We start from the raw sequence: 27877 nt of genomic DNA on the forward strand, positions 1-27877 counted from the left end.
TGATTAAAAGTACTAATTCAAGTAAAATATTTGCATTTTATTTGTAAAGCAACAATGAAATAATCTGAGTAGGTATCTACTTTAAAAATGTCTTCTGGAAAAAAAAATTGTAATGTAATGTAAACTTTATTGGAAATTTTAATTTAGAATTATTTAGAATGAGTAAATGCAAAATTTTAATCAATAAATTCTAATAAAGGTTAGCAAAATTAGATTGTATTAAAATAAATATGACTAAGGTGTGTAAAATTACTTATGAGTGAAACGTTTATTATGTCAAAATGTGTTGTTGAACTACTTTTATTACAATATAATAATTCTAATAAGGAGCTATTTTATAATCTATAAATTATAAAAACGTCTTTCAAAAGGGGCCTGAATGGAATTTCTTACAGGCAGAAACTGTGTACCAAAAAGCAAACGAGTGTCCGTTTTTGTGCACCTTCTTCCTTTCTCGTTTGTTATCGTCTTCGTCTTTGATCGCGGCAGTCTTTCTGCGTTCAGTCAACCTCAGTCGCACTCACGCAGGTAAACTTTGTCCAATTAACTCATTTGACCTTCCAAGTTGGCTTCAATGTCAAGTGAGTGGCGTCAGTGTGAGAGTGGTGTCAGTTTTTTTTTTTTTTTTTTTTTTTTTTTTTTTAAAAACAGACAAGCTAGCAAATTAGCCTCGTTGAAGCAAACTAACTCGGTAAAAATGAGATATGTACATTTCAGTGATATACTGTCGCACTACTCAAAAAGAGGACCGAGTAATGCTTCTCGATATTTTTGTGCTCTTTGGACCCATCACAGGCCTCCATACTCCGAATGCTAATGCGAAATGCTAATCAACAGAACTAAATGCCATAGTTTCTAAAACATTTGACACCAAAGGGCCACTTTCACTACTAGAGTATATCAATTCCATGACCATGTTGATATCATTCAAAAAAATGTTACCACAGTAGTCCTGTTTAAAAAATAAGTGACCATTTTTATTTGTAGAAAGTATGTTTAATGTTAATGTTTGCAACTGTAGCACGATGCACAGTTTAGACATTAACATTGTGCTTCAATACTGTATAGGAAAATACAAAATTATTATTAAAATATATTTCGATTGCGCATAAAAGTTCAATACATATTGTCCCTAAATAAAAATCTAAAAACCATCAATCCTTAAAGATGAAACATTGTTTTGAACTTTACCAGGTAAAAATTACATATTTGACTTGTACAGTGATTTTATCGCATACCACTAGAGGGAGCTTGGGTATCACACTTTGAGAATCACTGCTATACAGGTACATAGGATTTGTTTTTTGTTGTTGTTTTTTTTTGCAGTACAGTATAACCGCTAGGATAAATTTGCATGTTTTAGAGATGAAAAGTCATGTAATGAGACCAAAGTTGTATTTTGTGAGAACCAAGGCATACATAGGCAATAAAAAGTTGTAACATTAGAAGAATAAACTAGTATTATTCCAAGAACTAGTTAAAGTCGAAGTTTAACAAGAATATTTCAACAATTCCAAAAATAAAACTTGACTAGTCCTGAATAATATGCCTTTTTCTAAAAAAAAAATCAGATTAAATTCTTATACATGTCTTATACATTAATGGCTACATTATGCCGCCGTCCCTGTGTGACCTATATCTTTGCTGCTGTAACAATGAAAATTTCCCCATTGTGGGATCAATAAAGGCATTCTTATCTTATCTTCTTATTCCTGTAATAATACAGTATTTAAAAAAAAAAAAGGAAGTACGTAATGCAGGGATGCCATATTTATGTAGTCTGACGTCACAATCACATCAGAGTCATTTGATGTTTCTATGCACTTTCTTTTACATGATAGAGCATATTAATTTACTGCAAATTATTTTGCACACTTCCAAGCTAAGTCTCACGGTTGCGCACACCATTTGGAGTTGAGCAAAATGTCTGCAAATGTTTGAGAATCACTGAATCAAACAAGGTCTAACTTTGCCAGGGATGAAGAGGACGAGCTCTCCAGATTCTGTGTCTTCCCAAGGCGCCCCCCAGCCGACATTTGTCCTCCTGGAGATTCCTCTGAGCAGCGCCTACCTCCTGCCCCCGGAGGTGAATGTCACCTGGACGGTGGCGCCCTACCGCCTCAGCGCTCACCTCACTCCCAGGTACCCCTGGAGCGGCGGCCCGAGCTGCTTCGCCGCCAACAACTCGTGCCTCCTGCTGACCGTCCCTCGGCCCCTGGCAGCGCCGTCCCCCATCCGGGCCCCAGTCCCGAGTCCCTTGCCTTCGCTTTACACCTGGAATTCTACCAACGTGGAGATCTGCGACAAGTTCCTGCTGGGGGTGTGCCCGTTGTCGGACATGTGCAAGATGCACCACACTCCGTTGCCCTTCCACTGGCAACTGTACAGCGTTGAGGCGCAGCGCTGGGTGGACCTCAAACCCCGTGCCCAGCTACTCCTGGAGCGCATGTACTGCAATGTGGAGCGGGAGACCGTCACCCTCATCGAAGGGTGAGTCCAATTTTTAGCCCGGCGAATGACAAGATTGTATGACCTGCTTAAGCCAGGTAACGACTCCTCTGACAGCTGTGATCCCTTCCAACGTTCTTCTGCAGGCACGCCAGCTTCACACTGAACCTGACCGACATGGAGGTAGCCGACGTGTACAAGTACGATAGCGCCAGGCGACTGAGCAACTCGGACAGTCCGCTCCAGAATCCGCACTTCCCCTGCGAATGGCGCATCTACTGGTGGAACACCATCGAATGGGTGGAGTACAACAAGGTCCCCGTTTACCTCCATTTTCTGGGTTGACTTTGGATAGGTTCACACCGCAGGTCTTAATGCTCAATTCAGATTTTTTTCCCCCAAAAATTTTTGTGTAAGCGTCCGTATTACATTATGAATGCGACCTGGGTCTTGTCTGCTGTATGAACACATGCGTCGTCAAAGTGGCCCGCCTGCGCAGAAGAAGAGACGACGTCACACCCGACGTTGTGTTTGCGGAAGTAAATGTGATCCAGCGTGTCGGGGCATTCAAGCGATTAGGTAGCGGGTAGAAATAAATGCAGTATTTGGGGGAAATTATGAGGCGAGGCTTTAATATCTCATTCCATGGAGACATCACTAACGATGACGTCACGTCTTAACCGTGCCTAAAAAATGACTCGATTTGAGCCGTGGCTGAATTACCGCAACCGCCATAAACGTCCACTTTTTGCTTCATGTTTCAAGGCGGATTATATTAAAGTAAAATATAAAGTCAATAGTGTTACTCAAAACAACTTTGTAGATTCGATCCCCTGCTGCCCGCAGTTTTCCTCTGCATTTTGGGCTCCGGATGACGTCAATGTCGGATATATGCGACCTGGGCGTTCAGACCGCGAACGCATTGGAATAGATCGGATATGCATCCGATCTAGGACCGCATACGAAAGCGACCCAGGTCGCATTTGAAAAAAATCGGAATTGAGCCATTCAGGCTGTCATGAAAAAAAAATCAGAATGGGCCAAAAAAATTTGCCTGCGGTGTGAACCTCGCCTTTGTTCCACTAGTTCATGGCCCTTTCGCCATTCCGTTCGCCTGACGCAAGGCGGTGATTTGATTTGAAGATAAGGGATGGTGCTGTTTTCAGGGGCTGTCCGCCTTGCTCCTGGGCAAGATGGCCGTCAAGGAGGTGGAGTGCTCCTTCACGGTGGGCTCGCAGCAGTACAAGGTTGACTTCACCGCCATGACGCAGACCAACTTGGCCTCCGGCTTCAATAGGGAAGTCCGCTGCCGGCCGGTATACCGCCCGCCTGAGTCTCTTCACCCTCACCTCAAGTGGGTAACCTCTCCCATCAAGTTTTGCTTTTCCTTTTTGTCATGACGGAATTTGCTCCCAACACCACCGAACCAGGACAGGGGTGCAGGTGGATCCCATCCGCTACCCTTATCATCCCAACTTCAACGTGGACCCTTTGGAGAACTTCACCACATGGTACCCCCCCGTATGGTGTCTGGCCTCGGAGCAGGACTGCCACCTGGTTGACGTCCCAGCCGGCACGCGGACCTTCCTGACCGTTCAGAAACTTTTATACAAGAGCCTTCCAGAGACCAAGGTGGATATCGTCATCATCCAGCAGGTCCAGAACTTACTACACTGGGACAAGTACCAAAGGTACAAAACTCGCCATCACATTTGACAGTCCTGTCTTTGATACCTCCTCGATAGCCAGGAACTTTGCAGCGAGACTTCGAAAGGGTCATCCTGTCAATAGTCCACATTCGGGGTAGCGCGAGTGGCGGGATAAACATATAATTGGCTTTTTTTTTGGGGGGGGCGGGGGGGGTGTATCGGTAGGCACAAGGTGTACATGCAGAAGAAGCACGCCGACTCCAATGAGCTTCTGGAGCGTCACCTTTTCCACGGGACCACCCAAGAGGCGGCCGAGCACATCTGCCGCTACAACTTCGACCCGCGCCTGGCCGGCACCAACGGAAAGCTCCTGGGTCACGGCTCCTACTTCGCCAGCTCAGCCAGCGTGTCCCACAGATACGCCAACGAGACGGCGCCCCATCTGCTGCGCCACACGTTCCTGGCCAAAGTCCTGGTGGGGAAGGTGACTCTAGGGCATTCCACCTACTACCGCCCGCCCCCGTGCAACTCGGGGACCGGTTTCTACGACGCCTGCGTGGACTCCGTGTCCAATCCGGAAATTTTTGCCGTATTCGACAGTTGCCAGTGTTACCCGTACTACCTCATCAAGTACAAAGACCTGAGTGGCGCCATCGAGATCTGAGGGCCGTCAAATCTGTGAGTGTTCCGTTCTCTTAAGACTTAAGTTAGAAAATCATGGAGAGGAAAACAACTGCGAGGCCCTTCGATGTTACAAACAATTTATTAAGTACTTCCGTTTGTTTTAAAACGTATGAGGCGTTCCCCTTACTGTTGCTCTCAGAAGTTGCATAAATGTTCACTTTAAGTCCGGTTTCCTGTTCAAACTGAATTGCACTTAAGTCCAAAACTATATTTTCATATACTACTAGTTTTCTTGTGGTAAGAAGCAAATCTTTATTAAAGAAGCTTAAAAAAGCTGCTGTTGGTCAGTTAAGACAAATTTGTGATATCATCGTGATTTTTCTTCTTCTTTTTTTTTTTTATTTACAGTACTTATAATCTGTGCAATTTTGCATGCGTGTCGACGAGTCACAAGGTAAAAGCTATTCACGGAAAGAAAATAACCGAAAGAATAATGCACTTGTCATCCAGGACAAAATGATAAAATATTGGTTATAATGGTTGAGGATGTCTCGTGAGGCGGTAAAGGCCAGTTTGATTCCGCCGCCGTCCGTCTTCGTCAATCCGCCTAACGGGCGGCGCCCCGGACGTTCATTCGCACGCCAGCTTGCTGTCAAAGCTGGAGAGGCCGATGGCGAAGGCTTGCAGGGCGCACATGGGGTAGTTGTAGTCCAGCGTGAAGATGTCCTCAGCCACTCGGCCAAACTGCATCACGATGTAGTCGGCTGATGCGGGCGGGAGGAGACGGGGGTCGGTCAGAACACGAGAGGTTTAAGGACATCTGAACATCCGGGCTCGTCTTGACACCTACGGTCGTTGTCGTGGACGATTTGAAAGTTCTTGATGGAGGCCTGAGTGACGCGTCCGTGGAAGTTGAGCACGTAGGACTGCGTGTCGTCGTTCCACATGGGCGCCTTGTTGTGAAGCTCGATCAGGTTGTCCAAGGAGTGGCTCTGCCAGCGGCTCAGCAGGCTCTCCTGCTCCTGAGAGGCCACAAAATAGGGAGTTGTGAGACCGCGGAGGAAGCTCAACAGAAAAGCTGTCAAGTCCCCGACCACCAAGTCATTTTTGCGAGATCCCCTGGTACAAACTTTCAAAAAGTTTTGACTCCCAAGAAGCCGGCAAACTCCCGACGCTGTCACCGCTACCGAATTGTCGTTAGTGACTCACGTTGTGGGGGCTCACAGGCACACGCTCAAAGTTGGCATTCATGCCAGGGATGACGACCGTCATCTTGCGCGGCCCTTTGAATCCCAGTACGTTGGTTTCCTGGCCGACGGCGGAGAGGACAACGAATGGGGGATTGGGCGATTGGCGTCAACTTGGCAACGGTTTTTCGGGCGTCACTCACGTAGCAGACGGCGGCCAACTCCTGCCGAGTGCTGCCGTCCTCCATGGCGGCCACGTTCTTGCAGGGGTTGGCGCCGTTGTTGTACACGGTGAATTTGGTGCCCATGAGGTTGGACCTGGCGAGAGGAACATCCGTAACAACCTTGAGCGGTCGAACGCGGGTCCCTCGTTTTTTTTTTTTTTTTTTACCTCAGTTTGCCGATGAAGCTCTCGCCTTCTCGCGAGAGATCGGTCGGGTCGACTGAAATGAGGTAGTTGGACGTCTTGCTCTTTTTGCGCTTCCTCCCTGCCAACAAGAACACCTGAGGAGGAAACAAAGAAGTCAGTCGGGGTGTACGACCTCGCCGAGAAGTGAGTCGGCGTCACCCTCTTGCCGTCCTCCTTCTCCATGTGCATGTAGTATGTGGGGTAGAGGCCGCGGTCCATGCCCTTCTTGTCGCGGGTGATTCGGCATTTGACCGTGGCTCCGCGTGGAGCCGGAAGCAAAACAAACTCATCCAAATTGGACACCTCGAGAAGAGGCGAGCCTCTGGAGGAGGGCGAGCCGCCGGCGAGCGCCTCCTGGGGAGAATCGGTAAACAGTTGGTGAGATGGGGCGAAGGAGATGGCGATCGCAAGACTGACTGCTCACCGGGTCCTTGGAGCTGCTGGCGGAGGCGGGCCTCGTGGTTCGCGCGCTGGGCGTCGGGGATTGCGGCCGATCTTCCTCATTGTCCTCGCTGGATTCGTCAAAGTTCATGCTGCCGGAGAGGCCTGGCCAAGGATATTTTACTCCACAAAACAACTCCTGGAAAAAAAAAAAAAAAAAAAAAAACTCCCACGTCGTTTCATCACCTTGTTTGCGCAGTAGTTCGTGGATGTCCGTCTTGGGCTGGTGGAGAGTCTCCGTGTCTCTGGCCTTCTCCGCGTCCCCAGCGGCCGCAGCAGGAGAGGGAGGCGGTGGAGGCCCGGGCTTGAGTGGGGATCGGGTATGAACCAGGCTCTGGGACTGGTTTACGGACGTGATCTGGATTTGCATTCCTTTTTGGGTCGTTTTGGAGCCCGGAAAAGCTGCCGGGCCGTTAAAACCTACAGGGAAAAGACCTTCGTTTGAATCCAGAGGGGTTCCGCCATCTTGCGCTGCCCTCACCGTCCACACTGATGTCGTTGGCGTTGCCAAGATGCGACTCCACTAGCGGGGCTTGCTCTTCGCCGCGCCGCGCGCGGGTCCGCCGGGGCCGGGCCTCCGTATTGGGCTGCACCATGAGCGGTTCCTGGCGTTTCCGCCGCTGCTTCTGCTCCAGCAACGACCTCTGCAATGGGCGCAGAGTTGACGGAAGTCATTCACAACACCGCGCTGCTGCGCTGCCTACCTGTTTTTCCAGCTTCTGCTGCATGATGCTGCTGTGCTCTTCAAATCCACTACGGGGGACGGGAAGGAAAAGAGAACCATAAACCAGTTTGACTTAGCAACATTTAGTGGCGGACTGTCCGTTTGGTCTTCGGTGGAGACTTCTGAATCTACCTCTGTTTCTACCCCCAAAAAACTGCCTGAAAAATATGGAGTGAGGATTCCCAGGCAGGAAACTGAAAATTAAGGAAGTATAGGGGAGAATGCCGCCGGACGTGGTGGGAGGGAGGCCTGGCGTCGCTTAGCTACGGCAAGAAAGGGCAACAGCAGGGAGCGAGCGCTTTGGGGCGGACTCTTCTGTGGGAATACTTCTCGTATAATATGACAAGTGCTTCAGGGAAAGAAAAAGTGTAGATACTCTGGTCGATATTTTTGAGTCATCTTTGAAGGATTTGCACTTGCGCAGGTCATCCGCTCCGAACAACATAGCAGGTGTTGGTGACACCGGGTTGGGGGTGCGTTTACCTTGTCTTTGTTGTTGAACTGGACCCGAAGCTGGCAGAGCTGGAGGGTCTTCCGGCGGGGGAGAACGTCAATTTGTCAAAGGAAGAGAGGAAGAGAGCGGAAAGACTTTAAAGCAGTGGTTCTCAACTGCGTTTGATACATCTCTGCGCTCATCTCTTCGTTTTAGCAAAGTCCCTTACCTTATATGTTCCGTGTGGGAACTCGGTACGGTACAGAAGTATAATCTTCCCGTTGTAAAACCGAGGACCCCCCCCCCCTTGCAATACTTTTAACTACTCGCTCGTGACCTACCCAGAAATTGGCCCCCAACCCACGTTTGGGTCTTGCAAATCACTCGCTCCAACAGCACAACCGGTCGCCTCTGTGTGACTAATCAATATTTCAGCCGGCTTATGTAACCGCGGAGATGGCGGTGATGACCAAGCGTTGATTAAACACGAAGACGGCAGAGCCGCTCTGTAATTGGAGGCCTTAGCAGGTCAGTGTCAAAGGTAACCAATTAGAGAGGACACAAAAACACTCATTGGTCACTTGGCAACGTCAAAATTGGTATGCATGGCATTGTCCAGCATGAATAGAGACACACACAAAAAAAAATCTGCCATTTTGCCGTCCTTTTTGGACATCCATAAAGATCTTGGATGATGGCTACTAAATTTGAACCTGGTATACAACGTAGAGGGGCGGCATGATTTAACACATCAGGTAAGTTTAGTCTTTGACTTTGTGGATTATTTTTGGTAGTTCTGCTTGTTTCTATTGTGCAAGGCGGCGCGCTTATGCTAATTGTCTACAAGCATAACAACAAATATCGCGTGACATTAATTGAGGACGTTTTGTTTACATATACATCATTTGTTGTCAGTGAATAACCATTTTCGGTTTGAAAGGAAATGGGGAAAAATATACAGTGGTTTGATTCACTTTGTGGACTGACTAAGAATTCAATGAAAAATGCGAATAATTTTTTTATCAGCATGAACCGATTTAAATTGAGAGCATGCGAGGATTTTAGTGCAAGCGCGTCCCAACACCTGCTGCTGATCTCCTGGCCTTAAGAGCATGACGAGCGCTTTCTTTTCAGCCGTTCGGAATGAAAAGCAGCCCAAACCCGACGCAATCGTCAATCCTAACCTGTACGACCAGCGGCTGTAGACGGGCTGCGACTCCATCCTGGCTTGAACTGACGCTCATTTCCCGCCTCGGAGCGCTCCGAGATGCCTGCTCGTTAACGTGGGGGAGAAAAGTCAAGACGCCGCGTCTCGCCCGCGGGAGTAACTGGCTGGCGAGGTGGAGGAGGAGGGTATCGTTGCCATGACATCCACGCGACGCACCAGGATCAGCCGGTTGGGAGGAAAAAACTCAAGGTGCGCGTGCTCTCCACGGAAGTGAATTTGACTACTTTTCTGCTCGCGTTTCTTATACCAGAGTCTTTTCGCTATCCGTACTTTTGCCACCACTATATTTTTTTCATATTTTTCCAAACGTTAGGGTAAAAGAGGGTCTGAAAATGTCGGGTAGTGAATGAGTTAAAAATGATCTTCCAATTAAGTACTGGCAAAAACAGTTTGTCAATCTATCTTTAGTTACTTTTGAAATCAAGTAATCAGTAAAGTAACTGTTACTTTTCCAACAACAGTCTGCCACACTTATAGGATTCCCCGCGCCTAAAGCTCGTTGCCAGGAGACCAATATCCATCCTTTTAACGAGAGTGCGACAACCCCCGAGAGCCTCGCTTGTGTGCGTCTTTATCCTCAGAGACGACGTTGAAGTGACACCGGAAGTCTACTGATGAGGAGCGAGGGGACGCGTGAGGCTCACTGGCGGGAGTAATTGCATGGAAAAAAGGTGACAAGCGGCGGTAATAACACCTTATGGCACCTTGTATACGCTGTAATCATGTCAAAGCTGATGTCATTAAACTGCATTAAAAACAAAATATTCATAAAAGGGGAGGAAAAGCAATTGGGAAATAATGCATATGTGGGCTTGTTTTCGATCTATTTTTGATGATAGTAGTCCACTTTAGAGTTTTGGGTGGGCTGCAGCTTATCCCAGCTGACATCGGATGGCCAGGACCGACAAGGAAATACACCGGCCGTTCGGGAAAAATCTTTTCCTTAAATTCCCGATGGCCACCCTTACCCTGGCATTGACTGTAAGAATAAAAAGGTCTACTAAAGACAGATTCTTGAAAAGAGTGCACTCAGGTTAACAGTAATTTTGTTCTTTAAATATATTGTTAAACTAAATGTATTGCGGCAGAGTGTCAAGTGATGAAAGAATACTGCATCCATGTGAAAATAGCAGGAAAGTCACAACATTTCCCCCTAGATGTGGGGTGGCCAAAGGGTGCACCATGTTGCTCCGCCACTGGAGGCCAATCGCAGGGCACACAGAAAGAAACACGTATTCACGCTCATATTCACACCAACTGACATTTATCGTGCTCTGCATTATTAACAAAATATTAATACAAGGGAAGGAAAAGCAACTGGCAAATGATGCACTTGGGCTTGTTTGACTCCTTTCTTGTGATTATTAAATTACAACTCGTTGACAACAAATCCAACATCAGTCTGACTGTGATCGCATGATGCAAAGAGTTTTTTTTCTTGGTGACATTGCTTCACAGGAATGCAGTTGGAAACTAAACACAGCAGGCGAGCGAGCTCAAACGTGCATAAACTACATGTTTTTCCCCCTTGTATGACTCATATAAGTGCAATGTAGTTTTAAATCCAACACGGCAACTCAAGTACAACACAAGTAGATTCCACGTACTCGCTTTCACGTTGTCGGAGACGTTGAAATGCGTTTGTCGACTTCACTTTAGTTCCCAAAAGTTAGCCTCTAAAGTTGCTAATCGCCACGGAACTGGCTCTTTACCGTTAGCTCATAGCATTAGCCCAAGTCGTCTCTTTCTCCGCTCAAAAGTTACGATCGGCTCGTTTGTCGCGTGACAAAAACAACGCCGTAGCCATGGCGACTTGCCTCTTGCTCGGGAAACACATAATAAGTGAGCATAAAGTGGTTTCTTCTTACCTGATAGTGTAGTAACTCATGTTTATCCGCGGTTGCTAAGGAAGATCTTCGTGGCAACGTTTTTTCGCCGAGGAGCAACTCCGTCCCTAGTTACCGCACGCGCTAACAAGGCGTGCCTGCATTGGCGGACGCGTCAGATACGCCGCGTGTGATTGGTTGTTGTTGCGGAAGTGGGCGAGTGTATTCCTTTGCGCGAGTTTTCGTCGCGTGTCTGTTTTCTCAGTCACAAAGTATACGTTTTGACGCCGCAAGACAAATAAAAGGGTTGTAAGTGATTTGAATACAAGTTGTCCTTTTCATTGATCTGCAATGCATCGTTTAAACATCAAATGTACACTGTTTATAGTCAAAATGTTTTTTATTCCACAGTTGACAATACGTGTGGGAATCTACCTCAAAAATCTTTCTGTAACATTTATAATAAGTCATTAATTTGACATGATTTTATACATGCAGGGAATGCAATCAGTGCTGCCTCAGTTCAATGGTGCAGGAAGCAGAACATATGCAGCCAATTGCTGGAAGCGGTCTAAAATTACATTTAAGGCCTTGTATGATATGATGCAAAAAAAAAAATGGGACCCCCCCCCCATGAAAATACTGAACCAATTGCTAAATGTTAGCGTGGTGTTTGTCCAGGTCTGGTGGCTTTCTCCCATATTCCAAACCAAGCATGTTAGCTTTATCGACGACCCTTTTTTGTCCATATTTGTGAATATGAGTGTGCATGCTCGGTTGTCCATGTGTGCACTATGATTGGCTGGTGCACCTCTGGGGTAGGTTCCAGTTCACCTGAGACCATGAAGACGAGTGCTATACAAAATATCTGGATGGATGTCTCGCACATAAAAGTGGTAAACGTATCACTGTTCGCTGGTGATGAGCTTGTTGCATTCCGCCAGCTGTCCTCTCTCCTCCAACATGGTCATCAACCAAGTCCGCCTCCTCCAGGTCACCTTCAGGTTGTGGTAGCGCTCGGGTGTGTCCGGCACCAGCACGTCGGGCGACTGAGAGCGTGGCGGCGTGCATGGCTGGGCGAGGAGCCAAAGTGCAGAAGAAGAGGAGAAGGATGCGGAGGAGGAGGCATGACCACCTTGTTGCTGTACTTCTGGACAGTTCACATGAGGTGGAGCACAGATGGAGGTCCCCTCTTTGATTGGCGGACTGGAGGAAGAAGAGCATGAGGCACCATTGTCCTGCTTTTCCAGGATTCGCCTTTTTGATGCATCTTGCTGGCATGCAACACTTTTCAACCGACGTCCTCCGGAGTCTGTACGGCTCACGTGCAACCTCTTCGCCTGATGATGTTGAGGGTATCCGTTAGACTGGAACGACAGCGAGGGGAACTTGTCGGTGGTCTTCTTGGACAGCTGGCTGCAAGTGTCCCGGATGCTCTTGCTCAAGATGCACTTCCTGCGCCGGCCGCGTCTCGCCGTGGGTGCTGCGGCCTCCAGTGACGTGTCAAACTGTGGGTTTACCTTTAAAAAAAACAACAACAACATGTTAACTATATGCTACAAAATGTATGCGTGCATGTCAAGTTACCCAGGAGCTGAGGTTGCTGCGTTTTTGCGTCTCAGGAAAGAACTCTTTGGGACGCAAGGCAGCCCGGACTTCAGGGCTGGATGGGAGTCTAGCGCCGCACACAGGCTGCTCGGCGAACAGCAACGGAGGCTTCGCAGTCTTGGATCTTTTTCGAGGCATTAAAAGACAACATGTCCGAAGACCTGGAGGACATCAAGTGTCTTAATTTGAGTGAAAATTCACTTCAAATTGCACTTAAGCATCGCTTTGTTTACAGTTACAGAGGTACGCCACGTTCTACATCAACGACACGCTTCCTCGAATAACATGCTCCCTGTTGTATTTAACACCAATCTCAAAGTTTACTCACCTTAAACATAATCTTCTTTTGCTTCATCGTGAAAACTGTATATTTATAAAGTATATTTAGCAGTTTTTGTAGTATTTTTCTCTTCGCCGTAGTTTTCATCCGATGTACTTCCTGTTGCGTCGTGTTTCAACATTCGATTGGCCAGCGCCTTTCCATGAGCGCCTACTATTGGTTGGTTGTCAAACCACATGATCACGGCGAGGTGCTCGAGCAGCGCCAAAATTAAAAAATACGTTTATTTAAAGAAGGAAAACAACCCCCGTTCTTTTCCTTAAAGTTATCGCTTAAATATGATATTTTGTTTGATACACAAGACGTATATTCATAAGTTACTTTAGTGTATTGTATTTCGTCTGCTTTTTGGTTCGACTGCAGTTTGTGACACTTCCTGATTAACTCCAGTTTCACATCCGATTGGCCAACACCTACCACAACTCGCCATCATTGGGTGTTGTCAAATCAGGTGACGACAGACTCCACTGCAGCACCAGCAGCGCCAAAATTCAAAATACGTTTATTGTTAAAAAGAAGTAGGCTTCGCGTCAAAAACTGTAAAGCGCGTTTATTTTAATTACTTTATTACAACAAATTCCACAATTCGGCGACAAGCAGGAGTTCACCCAGGAAACGCCGCCGTCGCCGTAATGTGAAGGTGAGGCCCCGGTGAGCCGTTGCTTGCAACTATATTGCATAGTTAGCCTAGCCTAGCTTATCTCTTCAAATCACAGTAAACCGTCTAACTAACAATGGACAGAACTGTGTTTTTCTCGTTCATGGTTGAATATATAGTTATATGATTTCTGCTTATGTAAAATAACTATGTATAATTAGCTAATGTGTTAGCAAAAGTTCAAACGTCACTTAGCTCGTAGCTTGTGACTAGCATTAGCACCAAAGTACGTAACAGAATTGGAATACACAGTACAGTCAAGGGGCACAAATGACGGCGTATTTAATAAAATATGACCTAAATATGCTTCAGGAATGAAGCTTCAAGTATGATAAAGCGACTCAGCGTAAAAATACTAAAGACGCACAAAACGTGACCTTTCGATAGTCTAATTACATTAAAATACAGATTTAAGAAAACATAATAAGTGTATGTAACTATGCAAAGCAAATATGGACCCATAGCACATTGACAATTCACCCCAAGGTTAAGTGTATGGTGGAATATGTGAACTGGTTGTTAATTGTTTGTCTTTTCCCAGCATATCTGTGGGACATTTTTGTGCAACTGGTTGACCATGAGACGGAGCCCAAGAAGACCCCTGATCCTCAAAAGACGCAAGCTGCCTTTTCAGCAGAGCGGCCCGCCCGCGAGTCAGGATGTATCGGTGCCCCAAGAAAATCAGAGGCACTCATCCGCCTCTCAGCAATTCCCGGACAACGTACGCGTACTGGATCACCCCTTATTCCCTGGCACGCAGGTGGTGGTCATTCCCAAGACGGCCGAGCTGCGCAATGTCATTGAGGCGCTGACACTCAAGGGCAAGGAGCACGGCACCCAGGGGCCCAACAAGTTTATCCTCCTGGGTGAGAGCGGCAGCTTGGACTCGGCCTCGCTGGGCAAGACGGACAAGGACCACCTCTCTATGGGGAGTACGGTTGGACAGCAAGTGTCTCAGAGTGCTGCATTCACTGAAGTTAAACAATGTAGGAATTTTGCAATTGCACAACAAATTGACCGTTTATAAAAAAAAAAAAAAGTGTTTTTATTCCATGCAGTGACATAAGACAGCTGGAAAAGTGCCTCAAAATATTTTTCTGCAACATTTATGATACATAGGGCGCCATGGGCGCCTGCTTGTTTGTCTATATAATCCATATGAATTATTCTCTTGAACTTTAGAGGCATGTGTTATGCTAACGTCCATTCTGCATTGTGTTGCAGTGAAAAAGGAAGATGACGGCCATTTTGATGACAGCCTCACCAACATGCAGTGGTTGGAAAGGTGCGATGCTTTGCAGCCAGGACTTGGCGAAGACATGTCCAATAAGGAGAACCAGACTGCGGCCTCCGTGTTGGAAGGAAGACCTTGCCTGCTGCATTCTGTGCCTGGAGCAGCAAGTGGCTCACTACCCAAGGTTATTTTGAGCGTTCTTTTCCAAGTTAACAGCTGTATGTTTTGGTTCGCGAGGAAGGTCCATGGGGTGTTCACGAGAGAATGCAACTTCTGTAGAATTTGCATTCGAAGGCTATGTCGTTGAGGATTTTACATCTTGCCCATACCACTTAGAATGAGAATTGCTCAAATAATGGCATATAGCACAATATTAACTTGAGAGTAGAAGGCAAATGAGATGAATAATTTGAAGCTGGAATAGTTTGAATTGAGTTGAGAAATGTGAAAGTATTGGGTATGAATAAGAATTTCTGCATTAATTTCAGATATTGTTTTACTTGGAAAATGTAGAATAATGTAAAAAGAGGGCGGGGGGATTTGAAAAATCGTTCCAGAATCAGAATGGCCTTTATTGTCATTATACTTCGTGTATGAGATTGGAGAGCTTCCCTATTCAGTGCAAACTCGATATGTACAAATATACAGGTAAAAGGTTCTGGGAAAAAAAAAAAAAAAAAAAAAAAACTTGCATAAGATATATATTAGTGCTGTCAAGCGATTAAATTTTTTAAACTAATTAATTGCAAAATTTTCCATAATTGAACGCGATTAATCGCATTTTTCAACTACAATTTTTTACGAAGCTTGGAACCAATATTTACTTGAGTAAAATCTTGGAATTAATGTGAAAAAAAAAAAAGTATATTTTGATGCAAAAACTGTTCTCATGCTTCCTTTGATCTTCAAATACGATTCTTTCCTGTAAAATACAACAGTTGAATGACCAAAAATGTTCAACTAATATGGTAATTGGGCTTTGCAGAGTGTGCAAAATATTTTGCATTTCTCCAATGAGCCTTCGAGCAACTCAAGTAAAACTACATAAAAGTCCGTCTTTGCAACAGTGACTGTCCTCTAAGTTTGGCTGCACAGTGAGCAGACGGAAGCTGCCACAGGAAGTAAATAAAACTGAGTTAACTGAGTTAATTTTTTTTTTAGTGCATTATAAAATTTAAATTAATCTCCATAGTTAATGCTTTAACTTTGACAGCCCTAACATATATGGATAAAAATTCTTCCACATGAATAAAGGTGGCGTGCACTGTCTTCTGACACGACTTTGTCCATCCCTTGACTTCTGCAGACCACCGCAGCCACCATCGGCCACCCACAAGACCCCGCGTCCATGAAGCCGCCCTTCTCCTACATGACCATGATCCAGTTTGCCATCAACAGCAGTAAGAACGGCCTCATGACCCTGAAGGAGATCTACAGTTGGCTCCAGCACCACTTTGACTTCTTCAGGGACGAGAACAGGCTATGCTGGAAGGTGCCGACGACCTCAACCCGCTGTCTCGTCACTGACATCAGTGCCTACTGCGGATTATGTATTTTTACGTAATTATTTTATTTTTTTCCCCCTTTTCTTCTTGTAGAATTCTGTTCGCCATAACCTCTCCCTGCATAAAATGTTCCTCCGAAAGATGTCGCCCGACGGGAAAGTTTCCTTTTGGACCATTCGGCCCGAGGCCAATCGAGGGCTCACGCTGGATCGGGTGTACACGGTCTGACACACGTTTGAATGCTCTGCTTTACACAGCATCGCTATCGGTTCTGTGTCTGAGCTTTGTTTCTTTCTTTTTTTTAAACAAACAAACAAACAAACAAAACATTGCTGTTTCTCTCGCAGCCCGGCTGTAACCCCGTGGCTGCCCCTTTTGCTCTATCTGCCACGTCATCGCCTTGCAAAGTAAGATTTCAAGTTGTTTGGATTCACAGAAGTCGCGCATTATGTTAAAATAAAAATGTCTTGATTTATTTTAGTTGTTTTTGCATAAACATCCCAATTTCCAATTCTAACATATTGGCCTGCATCCTTCTTTTTAGAAAATGCCTGTTTTGCTTTTTATTTTTTCCCCCTTTTCTGGGATTCACATTATTTCTCCTGACACCAAACAAGTTTTGGCATCAACTTCTAAAGAAATAATAGAAATGAAATATTTTTCTTTCCAGTTAATGTGAAAAGAAATGATTTCCCTTGAAACAATGTCCCTTTTGTCAAAACCTGTATAGTTGTAGCTCATAACTTTACATGTCCTGGCACAGTAATTTGTGTTTTTAGTTTTATAATATATTTTTTTCGGAAATCACTGATTAGGAATTTATTTAAAATTTTTAACGGTATTCAAATTAAACTAGAAGGCATTTCCGAAGAGCACAATCATGAAACTAATCATGACATGGCCCCTGTTGGGTCTTCGGCAATGTTCAGCGTTGTTGAGAAAATAAATAAAATGGATCAGTTGCCCTGTTCAGTTTGAGCTCTGTTGTCCTACTAATCTAATTCTTGTCTGCTGTGCGTTTTTGTCTTTTTTTTTTTTTTTAAATAGCAGCAAACGCTTCCTGTTGCCAAGAAAGCACCAACTGTCTCCCGTGAGTTTGGTTTGCAAACATTATTTTTCGAAAAAAGATAAAAAGTGAGTTGACTTCATTCTTGTTTTTTCCTTGTGAGGTTCAGCAAAGCGGATGAAACCTCTTCTCCCCCAAACGCCCTCCTACCTGGTCCCCATCCAGCTCCCCTTCAGCGCCTCCGTCTGTCTGCCTTTGTCGTCCTCGGTCGGCCCTCCCGCTCCCACTCCCGCTCGCCACACGGCCAGCAGCCCCTGCAAAGCTGTCAGGCGCAGAAACGCTCCAAAGGTGGCACATCAGCTCTCAAATGTTGTTGTTTTTTTTTTTTTTTTTTTTTAATTGTGATGCATAGTGAAGGAATCGCCGACTGTGTGTGACCACCAGGTGGCGCACGTGAATGCTGAGGCTCCGCCGGCTAAGGTGCCGAAAGTGGAGCCGAAGGAGGAGCGGGTGCGCGCACCCGCCCAGCGCAGGAGCCCCAAAGCGCTCGCCCGGAAACAGCAAACCGGCGGCTCCAGACGGAAGCAGCGCCTGGTGCGCACTCAGCACGAAGAACCGCTCCTGGTTTACTCGCAAAACTCCGACGGGGACTCGGGAATCGCCACCTCGTCCACCTGCCTGGACGGCGAGCAGGACCCCCACGAGAGCTGCCTCCATTCCTACAAGACGCCCATCAAAGTGGGCCGGCGCCTGGCCTCGTCCACGCCCAGCAAGCCGCCGGCCGAGAGCGGCGGCCAGAGCGTGCTGGACTTCAGCCCCATCCGCACGCCCGGCGGCTGCGCCCGAACGCCCGTGCACGACTACACCACCTTCAGCATGGGCGGAACCCCCTTCAAGGACTGGGCGCCGCTCTCCGACGCCACGCCCGCCAACCGCTCGCTCACCGAGGGCCTGGTGCTGGACACCATGAACGACAGCCTGAGCAAGATCCTGGTGGACCTCAGCTTCGGCCTGGACGACGTTCACGACCTGGGATTGGCCGACGTCAGCCTGTCGGAGCTCATCCCGCAGCTCAAGTAGTAGCCCGCTTGCCATATTCCCTCGTGGCCCTTTTTTTTTTTTTCCAGTCTTTGGTTTTTGGCGTTTTTGAATCACTTTTTGTTGTTGTTCCTTTACAGAACTGCCTCACTGACACTTTTTGTTTGTTCCGACAACTTTGCGCGTCGATTTTTGCACATTTTCTTATTTAATTTTTGAGGGTCTTATGTTGCGTGGAGAGAATCTTCCACCGAGTCCGTGTTGGGGTTTAGAATGAGGTGCAGGTTGATTAGCAATAAACTGCTTAGGATAGCGTAGTAAAAAGCATGACTTAGAATTACCAGCATTAGGTGTGTGTTAGCGTTCAAGAGTACGCGCAGTGACTCCCGAGAAGCACAATGGAAAAGTTCCTGCCATCTTTGTTGTTATTCTGCAGTGGTCCAATAAATGTGTTGCTGCCTTGGAACACAGCTTTGACTTACTTTTAAGTTGATTTCAGTACAAATAATTCGACAGTGAGTTGACGTGTGTCCTCTAGTAAAATACAGAAAGGTCGCGGGTGAAGTTGTCTTCGCGGATTGGTGAAAGAGAAAAAGTTGCTTTGTCCTCAGTAGGTCTTCACCTCCTGCTGGGCCACTTCCAGAAGGATCTGGAGCTGCTTGCAGCAGTAATCTGAGGAGAAGAGTCACAGGAAATAGAACGCTCCATAACTTTGTTGAATGTTTGGTCCCCTTTTGTGTTTTCGGGATTTATACATTTTATAGCTTTCTTTCGAGTTTGACGCGCTAACCTTTTCTGTCATGTTTATGGAAGTCATGTGTTGTTTGTTTTGCAACCTTAAATGTGGATGTATTTTGTTAACTTTCTGTAATGTTCTTTTTTTTTTTCAATGCTGATATAGATTTTCCGATTTTCAGACATGTCTTACTAACTTTTGTCTGTTTTTTTTTACAATAATTAATTTACTAAACTCTCTTTGTGTGGGTTGCTAACATTCCTGTTTAACTGACTTTTTTTGTTTTGTTTTTCCCTCCGATACTGTAAATGTATTGTATGACATTTGTACCTTTTTAAAGTATTTTTTTTTTTTCCATTCTATATCCCAGATTTTCATGCTTACCGATTGCTAACTTTTACGAGTCTCACATTTGCAGATGGCTGAGAACAAAGGTTTCCTCTCAATGTGAGTTTTTGGGGCTCGTTTTAAAGTATAAGGAGAAAAAGTCTTCACATGGTGTTTTTTTTTTTTTTTTTGTGCCAGTTGGTAACAGATTTTCCTCATCAATGTCAGGTGTGCGCTGAGACTCACTGAACACGCGTCTCCACCTGGGCGGCAGTCGGGAGCGGTGCACGGCCGCGTAGTACACGGGGACGCCGGTCAGCGTCAGGGCGCAGCTGCGTCCGGTGTTCCAGGGGTCCGAGTACAGCGACAGGCCCACGATGAAGAAGCAAACGGCGGTGAAGGTGGCGGCGATGACCAGGGGGACCTGCCGACGCCGTCGGTGAGTTGCCGTTGCAGACGAAACCGAGTCGAGTTGCGATTTCCCGGCGCTTAAGAGATGAAAAGCTCACCTTGAAAGGCCGAGGGAGCTGCGGGAAGCGGTAGCGGTGCACGAGCATCCCCAGCGTCGCCAAGGCGATGAAGAACCAGCGAGCGAAGGAGGCCAAGCTGAGCAGGTGTTGGATCTCCTCGGTGATCAGCATCAGCACCACCAACGGGTACTGGAGGCGGTTTTAAGCACACGTCACATCCTGCCGCTTGCCCCGACTTTCGAACCATTTCCAAACTTTTACCAGAAGCAAGACTGCAGGCAGCGGCGTGTGTCTGCGGATGTGAATCATGGAGAAGATGGGGGGCCAGTGACCCTCTCTGGCCCCCACAAACAGCATCCTGACACACAAGCAACAATTTGGCATGGGTAAGAAAAAAGTCCTGTCATATTTGCTATGTTCATTTTGACTTTTTTTTTTCTCTGAATGGTTAATTCGACCTCTCTGCTGACCTTTGTCGCGCCACACCACCAAACAAAAATGTCGCCGTTTAGATTAGCCGATTATCGGCGCCGATATTGTGCATTTTGATGAATATCGGCCTTTTTAAAACATCTGATGGCCGATAAATCAATTTAAAACTGTGTTGGAATTAAAACAAAGATATGTGAAAGTTTAATTTTCTGTCATTTTGAGATTATGGAGAACTTCATTTATTGTCGAAAATTATATGGAGCAATTTTTTTTCCAAGTGTTTTCATTCATTTCACTTTTTAAGACATGCTGACGACCCTGGGTGCTCCCTGAACTTTTTGTTTCAATTTGGTAACAAAGATAAAGATGTATATATATTATATATGTTATTTATATATACTATATATATATAATTTATATATATTATATATATATATAATTTATATATATATACATATATATTATTTATATATATATACATATATATTATATATATATATTATTTATATATATATATATATTATTTATATATATATATATATTATTTATATATATTATATATATATATATATATATATATATATATATATAGTATACATATAAATATAATTATATACAGTCAAAAATGTATAGTAATACCCCAAAAAAATCTACATTATGCAAATCTGAAAAATTGTTTGAAAAAAAAACATCCTTAAAGACGTTTCAACAAAATTAAGAATTTTTATTTATTTTTTTTTTAAAGATTTTGATGCCAATATTTTCTTTTCTTTTACGAAAAAATATTTTCTCCAAATATCGGTTATCGGCTGCCATGACAAATAATAATCGGTATCGATATTGGCCCTGAAAAAAACATATCGGTCTATCTCTACATTATTCGTAGTGAATAAATCATATTTCAACCAAATATGTCAAATTGGATCTTTTGGTTCAGTGGTTGGGAAGCACTAAATTGGAATGTATTCTTCCCCCCCTGCTAAAAAAAATTTGCCCACCTTTTCCTGCGTTTTTAGTAGAAACAGGAAGAAGGGCCCACCTGGGTGAGGTAAAAAATCCCCCGTTTAGGGCTCCCAGGCAGGACAGCGCCACCAGGAGGGGAATGACGGTCGACACACCCTGGAGCGCGCGGTTGGCGAATGTCTGCGGTGGGGGGAAACTCCGAGAGTGATCCTTTCAATGTCAGCCTTTATCCTTGGCGGCGCTCGTTACTGACCACAGCCACGGCTTCGGACAGCAGCAACTCGCCGGGCGTCATCACCGTGTAGTAGGACACGTTGACCAGCACGTAGAGCACCGTCACCGATACCATGGAGCATATGATAGCCAGCGGGATGGTCCTAAAACCGCATTGCAACAGTTTGCCACGGTCAAAAAAAAGAAAAAAAAAAAAAAAAAGTGGCGGAATACCTGTTTGGGTTGATGATTTCCTCCGTCACCATGTTGAGATAAAACCTACGAGAAAGACGTCAGCTCTGAGTATCGTCCTGACGTCAGGCCGGGCGTTTGTTTAAGTGTGCACACCCACCATCCTCCGTATGCGTACAGGCCGTTGTAAAAGGCTAGCGGCAGCTTGTCCAGCGTCAGCGCCTCCAGCTCGAAGCCTTTCTGGAAGTTGTCCGTCTTCCCTGAGAAGATCAAGGCCGCGTTTCAAAGTCTTGCTCCGAGCCTAGTTTTCTCTCCGCGGCTCACCTTTGGCCAGCGCCATGACGCCGGGCACGATGATGAGCACCAAGGTGAAGGTCTTGATGAAGGTCAAAGTGACTTGGGTGCGAGAGGCCATGGTGACGCTCCAGCAGTTGACGGCCACCACAAAGGCTGCGGCCCAAAAAAGTGGCGAGCGGAATAGGCTGAGCAGTAGCGATGTAACGATTCGCTCAAGCTCCGGTTCGATTTTCAGTTCCCGATTTTTTTTTTTTATTCGATTTTTCAAAAAAAGGCGCAAAAGCATTATTTGATCAACGCATTCAAAAATGTGCTATGCATCTGGAATGAAAAAAACGTTCCAAGACATCATTTCCTGGATGAATTTAATCAACTCGATTTTCGATTAATCGGGGCGAATCGATTTTCAACCGCTTTTGGATTAATCGTTACATCCCTACTGAGCAGCAGTGCCTTGTGGGTAGGACAAGGAGGAAAGTGAGGGCACTTACTCACTCCCAGCAGGCTGACCAGTCGGATGAGCGGCATGGGGGCTTCGCAGGGGGCAAAGAAGGGCTCGACCACGTAGCGGCCGAACGCTAGCGACACGTAGGAGGCCACGGCCGGCCTGGCAAAAAACAAATACACTACATCATAGTTTTTTTTTTTTTAATTATAGTAGACGGATGGATGGGTTATGTAGGTCACAAATTAAACAAACCACTCTGCAGGGAGTATGGAATGATTCCGGGGGAAAAAAAAAAAAAAAAAGACTCGCCTGATGAAGAGGAACTCCACCCAAAGGCGTAAAAAGGCAGGAAGAGGGCCCAGGGTCTCCAGTAGATAAGTGTAGTGGCCCCCCGATTTGGTGAAAGTGGTGCCGAGTTCAGCGTAGCACAGCGCTCCTAACGGCACACACGTCACCGCGTTACATTCTTAGCAGCCGCGTCGGTACAACCGTGACAAACTGGCCCCGTCGTTAATCATTGGCCGCCTCAACAGGCTGCCGTCGAAACCCCCCAAATAAGCGGAAGGTTTTCTTGTTCAACGGTGAATGGATTCAATCATTTCGGCCGGCTAAAATCCATCAGAAAGCGGCGGGTTATCGAGTTTGCCGGGGCGTCCCTACCGAACAAGGAGAGCGCGCCACACAGCGCCCACACCACCAGCGAGAGGCCCACGCTGCCGCTGTTCATCAGAACCCCCTTGGGGGCGATGAAGATGCCGCTGCCCACCACCGTGCCGATGATCAAGGACGCGGCGGGCACCAGGCCGATCTCCCGCCTCAGGCGCACCGCCTCGCGCACCGCCTCGCCCTCCTTCTGCCTCATGCCGGCGATTTCGACGCTGTCAAGGAATGAAGCCAAGAGCGCCAAACTCTCGCAATCCCCCCCCGATCCTCTGTGCCCCCAAACTTCCGATGGGGGAACAAAGCCAAAGCTTTCCGTCGGGCCTCGGGGACTAAGCGGCCGTTTGGATGCTGGGGCGCTCTGTTTTGCTTTTGTGTGTGACACAGAAAAGGCAGGAGGAGGTGGAGGGGAGGCAGCTGCACAAACTGGGGGAACAACAACGCGTCTGGCGAGAACCCCGCTGGCAGCCCCCGCGTGCGGCCTTGCATTCCACTGTCAAGTTGTTCCTTGCGGCGAATCCTTCGTAAAAGCGTGAAAACGAGGCATTCGGGCTGTAAAGTGTGCCTCGTAGTTGCGGGGTGGGGTTGAAACAGGCAAAAGTACTGCAAAGTTTTGACCCCTTGCTGTTTTTCTGCTTCACTTTTGTTTTTCCTCCACAAGAGGGCAGCGCAAGCTCGCGTTGATTTGATTTGAATTCCTGCAGCAAAATGGAATCAGAATTCCTTTTTCCCTTCAAATCCCCAACTCTTTTTTTTTTTTTTTCTTTTTTCCAGGTTGCAAAGGCCGAAACTTGGTAGCATGCTCCAGGAGTGCAGCATCTCAGCTGCTCAAAAAGTGTAAGTAATTTATTTTATTGAATAAAATATCATGTAGTGGCCTGGTCACACTGACAATTGCAAAACCATCAACCAAATACTTTTGTCCATCTAAAATCCTGCTCAGTCACGTTTCAGAGCCTAAACCCGCGTCTCAATAATTTTGTCCATTCCCCGTCTTTATCAGTCTGCCGCCATTTTGGCGCCAATGTAGCTGCTGCGTTTAAAATTTAAGGGGGGGGGGGGGGGGCGTTGGATGGGGGTCCTCAGTTCCAGACTGCATGGCGCCATTGTGACCAAAGCCCTCGGCTCGCTTCTTGTTGCTAGGATACGCCTCCTCCCTAACTCTCCATCCCTCCATGCCGCCATTGTGGAAGAGCACTAAGATGGCCTTGGATCATTTCAAAAGACATTCTGTTTTTGGGGAGAAAAAAAGGAGCAGTTTTTGTTTAAAAAAATAAAAAATAAAAACAGAGCACATATTTGTAGATTTTTCACAAATGGAAATATTTCTTTGTAGTTTTGCTCCTTGAAAGTGAATATTTCATTGGATTTATTTCTCCAAAAAGTTGGGCTATTTCTTCTCTTCAAATGTCTTAATTTTTTTTTTAATGCAGTTTTTTAAACAAAATATGTATTTTTTGTGGGGGGGGGGGTGTAAGGGAAAATGTTTTCCCCTCCAAAAGGTTGGAACATATACACCAAAACCTGCAAAAAAACAGGCGAAATTTTCTTTGCAGCTGTTTTTGTTGCGGGTTTTTTTTTTGGGGGGGGGGGGGGGGGGGTCTTAGGCACATCTTGGTCTTTGCCCCCAACATTTTCTGTTTTTCCCCAAAGACAGAATATTACAATTTTAATTATTTTTTTCAGACAATGAGGACATTTCTTAGTACTTTAAATCCAAGAAAGTGGGAAAAGGATTTCCCAAATTTGGAACTTTTTATTTTTCTTCATTTTTTTTTTCGTCATGCAATTTAACAGTTTGACTTCATCTCTTTGGGGGGAGGGGTTCAGGGGGGCTTCTACAAACCTCACCTCCAATCGTCCAATAATGAGCCCGTTACCGCATGAGGATCTCCGACTGTTCCCATCAAACCCGACTTCTTGCGCGGTGGTGCTGCCGACGTCCGTCAAAGGGGCTTGGAACTTCCTGCTGAGTCATCGTCTTTCGGATCAAATGAAGAATTCATGAATTTGATGACTCATTCATTCCAACATCACAGACGCGTCCTCTGGACACAACAGGGGAGGGAGGAATTGTCTGCTGGGATTTGCGGGCCGACGTATCCTTTCCTGTTCGCCACTCTGAATTATTGATGACGCTGAGACATGGGTGAAGAAGAGGAGGAGGTTTGAACTTGCCACAACATGTGTATTTAATCATTTTTAAAATTGAGCCATTTCCATTTTTTCATTGTACTTTTTAATTGAAAAATTTCTTTGTAATTTCCCCCAAACTGTAAAACGTTTATATATTTTTATTACTGCTGTCAAGCGATTAATTTTTTAACTAATTAATCGCAAAATCTCACGTAATTGATCGCGATTAATCGTATTTTTCAACAACAATTTTTTACGAAGCATGGAACCGATATTGAGTAAAATCTTGGAATTAATGTTGAATTTTTTTTTTTTAAGTATATTTTGATTCAAAGATTGCTGTATTAGCTTTCTTTGATCCTTGAATACGATTATTTTCCTGTAAAATACAACTGTTGAACGATACACCGAAGACACAGCTAATGTGGTATTTTCATTTGGCTTTGCAAAGTGTTCAAATTATTTTGGATTTCTCTAATGAAACATCGAGCAACGTTTTAAAGTAGAACGATGTAAAAATCCATCTTTGCGACAGTGACTCTCGAAGTTTGGCTGCCGTAGGAAGTAAATAAAACTGAGTCCATTTTTTTTAATGCGTTATAAAATTAAAATTAATCTCCATAGTTAATGCTTTTACTTTGACAGCCCTAATTTTTATATATAAATATGATATATAAATATTAGTATTTTTTTCCACCCCGAAATATAATTTTAATGTAATAAAACTTTTTTTTTTAATACAAAAATTCCATATATAGTATTTCGATTTTTTTTTTTTTTTTTTTTTTTTTTTTTTCCCCTCCAAAAATTGTTTTTTTCAAATGTTTTTGTTGGAATACAGTTTTTTATTTAAAATGTTTTATTTTGTTTTTTTTAACTTGGAACAAAATTATCTATCAAGAGACCATATCTTTATAATTTTTACTTATTTTTTGGGAGTGTAGCTTTTTCCAAAATGTGAACATTTTGTTACAATACCACATCGTTTAACCTTTCTTTGTTTTTAGAAGAGAACAGCTTCTAGATTTTTGTTGTTGCAAAAATGGAACAATGGTTTTATTTGTTTTTTTTCCCAAATGCCAACAAATATTTTAAAAAAACATTGTATTTTTTTCAATATTTGGTTGTATTTGTGGGAATAATTTTGTAGTGTTAACATTTATTCGTATTAAAAAAAAAAAAAAAAATTCTGTCTATAAAAGAGCAGCTGCAGGACGTGCGACGCATGGAAAAAAAAAAAAATCGTCATTAGCGGCCGTGTACGGGCTTTGGGCCCCAGCTGCTCGGTTGCCTGGCAACTGGAACCCTGCTCGGGCCAATCAGGGCTGCATGCAACAGGAGTTCGACCCTATACAACATCTGGAAATCCGCCATCGCCGAACACGTCTGTCTTGAGCCGAGGGTTGAAAAATGAAATGAGAGGAATGTTGACGAAGTAGTTCAAACGATGCTGATTATAAACAAACAATGTTTCAGCACCATGGACAGTGAGATCACACCTGCTGTTTGATTTACAACCTAAAAGCACGTCACTAATCACATGTATTGATTTGTATGCCTTAGGTGGGAAGAAACTTGCTGGTTAAAGAAGCAGAAGGGGGAGGAGACGCATGTTGCACAAATGGGCATTACCACGGCAACCAGAAGACAAGTAAGGCTGCATTACTTTTATTTTTAGCATTTTTTTTTTTCCCCAATGAGTTCATTACAATGTTTACTCTTATTTTGTATTTTATTCATTTTGTTTCATACATTTATTTGATATTCCCCCCCAAAAAATGTTTATTATAAACTGTTTTTCACACACATTTTAAAAATGTTTTGCTATTTTGTATTATACTAATGCATTTTTGATAACTTAATTTTCAGTAATGCATTATTAAAAATAAGCTATTTTAAACCATTTTTGCTATTTTTTTTTTAATTGAATACTCCGTTTGAATATTTTTTTTTTCAAATAAAATTACAAGCTGACAATGTGTTATTCACATAAATAAGCCATTTCACATGGTTCTTTATTTCTATTGTTGCAATGGTTGATAGCGAGTGCTGTTCCTAATATTTTGACCACCCGTGCGAGCCCCCCCCCCCCCCCCCCCCCCCCCTCCAAACCTGCCCAGATTGCTGGATCAAGCCCCCACCCCCCCGAAAGTGAGCATCTAGGCAGCATCTGCATTGGGGGTGTTCCTAATTGTGTGTCCTCTCTTTCCTGATTGGTCAGCGCCCCTAATGAGGATGAAAAGCACAGCTGCAACTTTAAGACTCCCCCCCCCCCTTACCCGCATCTCCCTGTGGTCTCTCCCAGCTCTTCCTCCTCTTCTTCCTCGAGCTCTTCTTCCCCGCGAAGCGACACCGGAAACATGTCGTCGCGGGCACGGCGTTCGTGACCATGATGATGACGATGATGAAGGTGGCGGCGGCGGCAGTGGAAGCGTGCCGGCCGCGCCTTCGTCACGCCGCGCGGACGCACCACTGAGACCAGTTTTTTTTTTTTTTTTTTTTTTTTTTTAATCATTATTATTTTTTTATTTATTTATTTTTTTTAGATTCGGGAAGAAGGTGCATGCGCAAGCCGCAGACAAGCCGAGCGTCGGCATCGTGAACGCGCACGGAGAGAAGGTAAGCGCGCTCCTGACCTACATCGC

At 45.1% G+C, this 27877-nt stretch overlaps 6 protein-coding genes and 1 long non-coding RNA gene across 25 annotated transcripts in view; 4 read left to right on the forward strand and 3 right to left on the reverse strand.

The window, feature by feature from the left end:
- The first annotated feature begins 398 nt into the window (after positions 1-398).
- LOC147126829 (protein mono-ADP-ribosyltransferase TIPARP-like) lies at positions 399-5219 on the forward strand. 3 transcript variants are annotated; one of them, XM_086022736.1, is made up of 7 exons: positions 399-528; positions 1977-2142; positions 2223-2490; positions 2595-2763; positions 3615-3802; positions 3879-4139; positions 4323-5219. In XM_086022736.1, the coding sequence occupies exons 2-7, from the start codon at positions 2091-2093 to the stop codon at positions 4759-4761; spliced, it is 1377 nt and encodes a 458-aa protein (XP_085878862.1). In that variant the 5' UTR covers positions 399-528; positions 1977-2090; the 3' UTR covers positions 4762-5219. The 3 variants fall into 3 exon arrangements, with proteins under 3 accessions (XP_085878862.1, XP_085878861.1, XP_085878860.1); XM_086022735.1 differs by having other exon boundaries at positions 405-528; positions 1977-2490; positions 4323-5216; XM_086022734.1 differs by having other exon boundaries at positions 417-581; positions 1977-2490.
- tulp3 (TUB like protein 3) lies at positions 4842-11156 on the reverse strand. 4 transcript variants are annotated; one of them, XM_086022738.1, is made up of 12 exons: positions 11012-11156; positions 7966-8013; positions 7463-7511; positions 7240-7402; positions 6945-7178; positions 6742-6863; positions 6477-6671; positions 6300-6412; positions 6112-6226; positions 5931-6029; positions 5572-5743; positions 4842-5485 (listed from the first exon to the last, which is right to left on the reverse strand). In XM_086022738.1, the coding sequence occupies exons 1-12, from the start codon at positions 11029-11031 to the stop codon at positions 5352-5354; spliced, it is 1464 nt and encodes a 487-aa protein (XP_085878864.1). In that variant the 5' UTR covers positions 11032-11156; the 3' UTR covers positions 4842-5351. The 4 variants fall into 4 exon arrangements, with proteins under 4 accessions (XP_085878864.1, XP_085878866.1, XP_085878865.1 ...); XM_086022740.1 differs by lacking the exon at positions 11012-11156 and adding an exon at positions 10856-10968; XM_086022739.1 differs by lacking the exon at positions 11012-11156 and adding an exon at positions 10751-10863.
- Positions 11157-11350: 194 nt separating this feature from the next.
- rhno1 (RAD9-HUS1-RAD1 interacting nuclear orphan 1) lies at positions 11351-13262 on the reverse strand. Its single transcript, XM_086022568.1, has 3 exons — positions 12906-13262; positions 12557-12738; positions 11351-12489 (listed from the first exon to the last, which is right to left on the reverse strand). The coding sequence occupies exons 2-3, from the start codon at positions 12713-12715 to the stop codon at positions 11875-11877; spliced, it is 774 nt and encodes a 257-aa protein (XP_085878694.1). The 5' UTR covers positions 12716-12738; positions 12906-13262; the 3' UTR covers positions 11351-11874.
- On the forward strand, positions 13255-18828 carry foxm1 (forkhead box M1). 6 transcript variants are annotated; one of them, XM_086022563.1, is made up of 10 exons: positions 13263-13557; positions 14117-14242; positions 14336-14561; positions 14800-14993; positions 16116-16301; positions 16408-16536; positions 16662-16721; positions 17362-17404; positions 17484-17668; positions 17765-18828. In XM_086022563.1, exons 2-10 carry the CDS (start codon positions 14153-14155, stop codon positions 18398-18400), a joined length of 1749 nt encoding a protein of 582 aa, XP_085878689.1. In that variant the 5' UTR covers positions 13263-13557; positions 14117-14152; the 3' UTR covers positions 18401-18828. The 6 variants fall into 6 exon arrangements, with proteins under 6 accessions (XP_085878684.1, XP_085878686.1, XP_085878688.1 ...); XM_086022558.1 differs by having other exon boundaries at positions 13255-13368; positions 14117-14561; XM_086022560.1 differs by having other exon boundaries at positions 13262-13557; positions 14117-14561; positions 17490-17668.
- LOC147126833 (cystine/glutamate transporter) lies at positions 18827-23694 on the reverse strand. Its single transcript, XM_086022564.1, has 12 exons — positions 23097-23694; positions 22746-22872; positions 22480-22595; positions 22016-22141; positions 21852-21951; positions 21734-21778; positions 21540-21663; positions 21363-21466; positions 20153-20249; positions 19931-20080; positions 19668-19845; positions 18827-19030 (listed from the first exon to the last, which is right to left on the reverse strand). Exons 1-12 carry the CDS (start codon positions 23296-23298, stop codon positions 18966-18968), a joined length of 1434 nt encoding a protein of 477 aa, XP_085878690.1. The 5' UTR covers positions 23299-23694; the 3' UTR covers positions 18827-18965.
- Positions 22893-27739, forward strand: LOC147126834 (uncharacterized). 3 transcript variants are annotated; one of them, XR_015084780.1, is made up of 4 exons: positions 22893-23696; positions 23871-23933; positions 26796-26883; positions 27538-27739. It is a non-coding gene; the product is annotated as an uncharacterized LOC147126834 (long non-coding RNA). The 3 variants fall into 3 exon arrangements; XR_015084781.1 differs by adding an exon at positions 24919-25262 and having other exon boundaries at positions 22893-23933; positions 27538-27594; XR_015084779.1 differs by having other exon boundaries at positions 22893-23933.
- ppfia2 (PTPRF interacting protein alpha 2) overlaps positions 27717-27877 on the forward strand; it is a 41262-nt gene continuing 41101 nt past the window's right edge. For all 7 annotated transcript variants that reach the window (XR_015084777.1, XR_015084778.1, XM_086022551.1 and 4 more), the window contains exon 1: positions 27717-27851. The gene's annotated coding sequence lies outside the window, so the exon portion shown is untranslated. The remainder of the gene's footprint in view (positions 27852-27877) is intronic.

This window comes from Filicampus tigris, chromosome 22, assembly GCF_054856515.1.
Source record: "Filicampus tigris isolate MCC_2025a chromosome 22, RoL_Ftig_1.0, whole genome shotgun sequence".
In the NCBI taxonomy this organism is placed as follows: domain Eukaryota; kingdom Metazoa; phylum Chordata; class Actinopteri; order Syngnathiformes; family Syngnathidae; genus Filicampus; species Filicampus tigris.

Bases quoted from the DNA above. Each gene is read 5' to 3' on its own strand.
- LOC147126829 (XM_086022734.1), top strand. The intron at 2,764-3,614 runs GTCCCCGTTTAC...TGCTGTTTTCAG, and splicing joins AATGGGTGGAGTACAACAAG to GGGCTGTCCGCCTTGCTCCT. The intron at 4,140-4,322 runs GTACAAAACTCG...GTGTATCGGTAG, and splicing joins CACTGGGACAAGTACCAAAG to GCACAAGGTGTACATGCAGA.
- foxm1 (XM_086022558.1), top strand. From the start codon at position 14,153: ATGAGACGGAGCCCAAGAAGACCCCTGATCCTCAAAAGACGCAAGCTG. The intron at 16,722-17,361 runs GTAAGATTTCAA...TTTTTTAAATAG, and splicing joins CCACGTCATCGCCTTGCAAA to CAGCAAACGCTTCCTGTTGC. The intron at 17,405-17,483 runs GTGAGTTTGGTT...TTTCCTTGTGAG, and splicing joins GAAAGCACCAACTGTCTCCC to GTTCAGCAAAGCGGATGAAA.
- rhno1 (XM_086022568.1), bottom strand. From the start codon at position 12,715: ATGCCTCGAAAAAGATCCAAGACTGCGAAGCCTCCGTTGCTGTTCGCC. The intron at 12,490-12,556 runs GTAACTTGACAT...TTTTTTTTAAAG, and splicing joins GCAGCAACCTCAGCTCCTGG to GTAAACCCACAGTTTGACAC.
- tulp3 (XM_086022737.1), bottom strand. From the start codon at position 9,137: ATGGAGTCGCAGCCCGTCTACAGCCGCTGGTCGTACAG. The intron at 7,512-7,965 runs GTAAACGCACCC...CGTCCCCCGTAG, and splicing joins AGTTCAACAACAAAGACAAG to TGGATTTGAAGAGCACAGCA. The intron at 6,413-6,476 runs GTGACGCCGACT...TTTCCTCCTCAG, and splicing joins AGAAGGAGGACGGCAAGAGG to GTGTTCTTGTTGGCAGGGAG.
- LOC147126833 (XM_086022564.1), bottom strand. From the start codon at position 23,298: ATGAGGCAGAAGGAGGGCGAGGCGGTGCGCGAGGCGGTGCGCCTGAGG. The intron at 22,596-22,745 runs GCGAGTCTTTTT...GTTTTTTGCCAG, and splicing joins GTGGAGTTCCTCTTCATCAG to GCCGGCCGTGGCCTCCTACG. The intron at 21,664-21,733 runs GTATTCCGCCAC...ATGCGGTTTTAG, and splicing joins GAAATCATCAACCCAAACAG to GACCATCCCGCTGGCTATCA.